General features: G+C 42.0%; 1 protein-coding gene across 1 annotated transcript in view; it reads right to left on the reverse strand.

Annotated features, from left to right (window-relative positions):
- Nucleotides 1-4,674, reverse strand: part of ST7L (suppression of tumorigenicity 7 like) — a gene marked incomplete at its 5' end in the record, with an annotated part of 22,163 nt that overhangs the window by 15,178 nt on the left and 2,311 nt on the right. The window contains 4 exons of the mRNA XM_010009470.1: nt 674-828; nt 1,590-1,668; nt 3,602-3,717; nt 4,282-4,336. Of these exons, the coding sequence (XP_010007772.1) occupies nt 674-828; nt 1,590-1,668; nt 3,602-3,717; nt 4,282-4,336 (405 nt within the window). The remainder of the gene's footprint in view (nt 1-673; nt 829-1,589; nt 1,669-3,601; nt 3,718-4,281; nt 4,337-4,674) is intronic.

Genomic DNA, 4,674 nt, shown 5'->3' on the forward strand with positions numbered 1-4,674 from the left:
AACCCACCCAAAACCCCACAGCCTTCCCTGGGAGGGTGCTGAGGCGCTGGCACAGGGTGCCCAGAGAAGCTGTGGCTGCCCCATGCCTGGCAGTGTTCAAGGCCAGGTTGGACACAGGGGCTTGGAGCAACCTGCTCTAGTGGAAGGTGTCCCAGCCCATGGCAGGGGGTTGGAACTGGATGAGCTTTAAGCTCCCTTCCAACCCAACCCACTCTGGGATTCTATGAACCTTTTTCATAACCACATGTAAAAGGATAAAACAATTACTACCGCTGTCCCAAGGAAGGCCCATCTAGACCAATGGCAGCAACTTGTAACTAGGTTAAATGAGAAAAAAAAAAATCTTTTTCTAGAAGTGTTGGGTAGAATAAAAGCAGATGCTACTGACACACACTTATTGCTTCAGTAATTTGCTCTACCTATCCATCTTTCCAAGAAATAATGTACTGAGCTTCAGCAAGACAACCCATGATGAATACAGAGCGTAAATGCCACTGCTTAAGATTGATTCAGGTGCTACAGAAGATCCCATAACATGTCATGCACAAGCATGGCTAAAATAGTAGGAACTCTGGCACTGAGCAGGGAATCAAACTAGAGTCACTCATTATAACTTTAGTTTTACGTTTCTGCTCACACAGAACCAAGAGTTATGTGGTTCAGAAGTCCTTACTCAGCTGTGCTTCATGCTGGGGACTCTGGGAATGGCAGTTCTGAGACTTCCTGTAAATCATTTCTCCTGCTTTCAGAGCCTGCTTGAAATACTTCTCAGCATCCACAATAGTCGTTGCTTCTTCCTCAGCCAGGAGGACGTATGCAGTGGCACAACTGTAATGAGGAAAAAAAACCCACTAATTATTCTAAGGCACAAAGTTTAGTACTTTTTAAGTGTTGGAAGCATTAGAACTGGGCAGTTTTCACTGATGTTTAGTATCAAAGCACTAACAATATTCAAGTACCAAAACACTGCCCTGAGTTCAAATGGCGAGCGTCAGGAAAACAGAAACCTTTTCCATGAACACACATTTGGAGAAAGAACAAAAGAATAACAGCAAGTGAAATTATTTTCCTTGAAATATTAAAAATGCTCTGGCAATTGTTGGGAGAGGGTTTTTGTGGTTGCTTTGGTTTTTTTAAACCAGGAGGTAGACATTTTACACAAACCCAACAAGACTACAGAAAAAACAGGCTGCAGAAGTGTGTGGAATTGTTTGGTTTGTGTTATAAGTGTGTTTTCAGATCCCTCACAGCAGTGACACCTGTGAACTTCCAATACAGTATTATCACAATGCCACCTCTGAAACACTTATGACCTCTTCTTCAATTCAGACTGTTCCACATCTGAATAACATTTCTCATTGGTTATTGCCGCTGATACATAGATTAAACGAAATCTTTCCCAAGAAAAGGGGGTAACAAAAGCTATTTTTTAGTTAGAATGGTTCAATACTTCAGTGCAACTGGCAGCCCACATACAATTCTCATTGTCCCCCTTAAGCTATTCAGAATCCTCAGAACACAAACCTGACAGTGTGCTCAGTATCTTTCCCACTAGAAGTAGAGCAATTGAACTTATACTGTAAACTTACTCATTGTTCAACTCTAAAGCTTGATATGCTGCCTTAATCCGAGCTTGAGGGTTTCTCTCTCGCCACGCTTTCTGCATAACTGTTGGCAAAATATTGAAAGGTTGATGAGGGACAGAGACAAACACCTGAGAGCCAGCAGAGGCCACGCTGGCTGCTCTGTGTCAGCTCCACAGTAACATTCACTTCCATTCTGCAAATTCCTCTTTGCAGTACGACTGGTACAGGGAAGAGTAAAGAAGAGTTTGAATTCCACAAGCACAAGACTTGCAACTTCTCATCATGCTGCAAACTTAGTTCAAGAAAGCAATACTAACAGGAAGATTATTCACTGACCATGTAAGAACTCCTACACTGAGAGCAAAGAGAGCTTACACAACCAGGCAGATGTACAATTTCTACACTGCTGCAGGTTTTTGGAAACACTTCCCCAGGCTTTCTGAAAGCTTGGCAGGAGCAACTGTTAAACACAGGTTCTTGCACGGACCTGCACAGAGTTTTAATTTAAGCTTTCAAAGAGAACTTCAAAGGAAACAGGGATGGAGTGTGCTGTGTCTTGCACAGGTATTGTTTCATACTTAAGGATTTAGACAACTACCAGAACACAAAGGGTTAAATTACTGCTTTTTAAATTCATAGAATCCCAGCCTGGTTTGGGTTGGAAGGGACCTTAAAACTCATCCAATTCCAACCCCTGCCACGGGCAGGGACACCTTCCACTAGAGCAGGTTGCTCCAAGCCCCTGTGTCCAACCTGGCCTTGAACACTGCCAGGGATGGGGCAGCCACAGCTTCTCTGGGCACCCTGTGCCAGCGCCTCAGCACCCTCAGAGGGAAGAGCTTCTGCCTCAGAGCTCATCTCAACCTCCCCTCTGGCAGGTTTAAACCATTCCCCCATGTCCTGTCCCGTCAGGCCCATGTCAAAAGCCCTTCTCCAGCTTTCTTGTAAAGGCCCTTTTAGGTATTGGAAGGCTGTTACAAGGTCTCCCCTGGGCCTTCTCCGCTCCAGGAACATTTGAGTTGCAAATTCAATTCGAGATACACTATAATAATTTATCGCCTTATCAGAATGTGTTCTAGGAAACAATCAAAAGGGGTGAAATTATCTATTCAAAAACGTCACTTGAATTGCAACTTCAATTCAAAATCAGTCAGATAAGGAGCAAACAAAAGTTCAATGGAATGACCCTAAACCCTTTCCCACTATGCTTCCATTAGGGAAAAATGGAAATCCCAAACTGAAACCCAAGTTCTAAGAAAAAGAAAAACAACATAGTTGGAGCTACCACTTTCTGTGCAGAACTAACAGCTTTCACCCTAAATCTGGACTTCTGAAAGAACTCCAAAACTCATGGAGTTACGTATCTGGCCTATCTCAAGTACGATAAGAAAACTGAAGAATCTATACATGTTTCTTTTGGAACAAAACCTTCTGCTGTCCAGCAAGAATAACGTGGAAAAATGTTTGAGTTTTCTTTTGGAAACAAAATATTAGTCTTGGCTTAGGGAGCGAGACAATACACTCCATTTTGTGAAACGAAAACACATCGTTCATGTCAAGCATGTCACAGCCAGCTGACAAGTAACACTTCCCCAGCTTGACAAATTGACAATGGTTCACACCCAGCCTGACAATAACCAGGTAGAGAACGTTTTCTACACTGAACATGTGGAACACAATGAAAGAATTCTGCAGACTGCATTATTCATTACTGAGGTTTAAATAAGACATCTCTGGCTGTTGAGAATACAATCCAGGTTTTCAATATTGTGTTGTTAGTGTGAGATCTTAAATTAAGTCAGGAACCTGACAGCCTCCAAGTCAGTAGAGAAAGCACATGGCAAAAAACCCCCCATCTTTTCACTAAATACATCTATTAAACCTCGTTAGTAGTTGAGAAAAGCTATCATTTCACAAAGCATTTCATACAATAGTTTGTGCTACCCTCAGTATATATTAAATACCCACTTTACACTCTCCAGCAGTCAGATACCTCATGGATATGACACTGGTACCTGTATCTGAAGGTCGAAGGGCGTCTGTATCGCATGTGAAAAAGTTCTGATGATCTTGAGCAGACAAATTCATGTCGTAGTAGGTAAGAGGCTCCTTCCCAGTCACCCACATGTATCTTTAACAGGAGAAATTTCAGTAAGAGGCACTGCTAGTAAACAGCAATGCTGACATCAAGGGGGTATTGATGTGCCTAACAACTGAAGCTAGTGCAGGAAAGTGCTATTAATAAAAGACTGGAGCTACTAACCAGAAGTTTCAAGTACTACTGTCCCATAATCTGTACAAGTTGGAAAGTTCTAACCAACCTGGGAAATCACTTCATAGGAAGCAGCTTTTCCTATGAAATAACACAAGGAGGCTTATAATACAGCCACATCAGTTTAATAAAGAGAATTTAAACTCAAAAGCACTGTCTCAACCTCTGAATAAGGCTTTTCCTCCTACTTTACTCTCTCCCCCCCAAAAAAAAAATGTAATAGTAATATTTGCATTCTTAACATTGAAACTGCCAAAACTTGGATAGGTGCCTTTTAAACACAGGATTGGCATCAATCACCACTATAATCCTGCAGGTCTCCAGCTGCCTCCTGATATTACTAGTGCAAGCTCTGTATAGAAGTCATGTGTATGCCCCCAATTAATTTTAACAACGGGCAATGGCAAGTAGGGTAATAAATACCTGCTGTACTCTGCCCCTCTGAAAAGATTGAGAGGATTTCGCCACACTTTGCACTCTGTGGAAAAAACAAATGAACTTTTTAAATGAGGAGTCCAGGCAACACTCCCTTGACTTCCAAATGCAGGAAGGCAAATGCAGGTTTACTTCCTAAAGGTGCTTGAATTGTATTGTTACACAACCTGAAAGAAACATATGATCTTCTTTATAAACTTCTGCTGTCCCATAAATATTTTTGCTTTCCAACATTGCAGGGGTACAAAACCACATGGGGGAAAGAGCAAGCACTGGCATTTACATTCATGCAATGTTTATCTTGCACATATTCAGAATCATAGAATAGTTAGGGTTGGAAAGGACCTTAAGATCACCTAGTTCCAATCCCCCTGCCATGAG

This window comes from Nestor notabilis, unplaced genomic scaffold, assembly GCF_000696875.1.
Source record: "Nestor notabilis isolate BGI_N333 unplaced genomic scaffold, ASM69687v1 scaffold8902, whole genome shotgun sequence".
NCBI lineage: Eukaryota > Metazoa > Chordata > Aves > Psittaciformes > Psittacidae > Nestor > Nestor notabilis.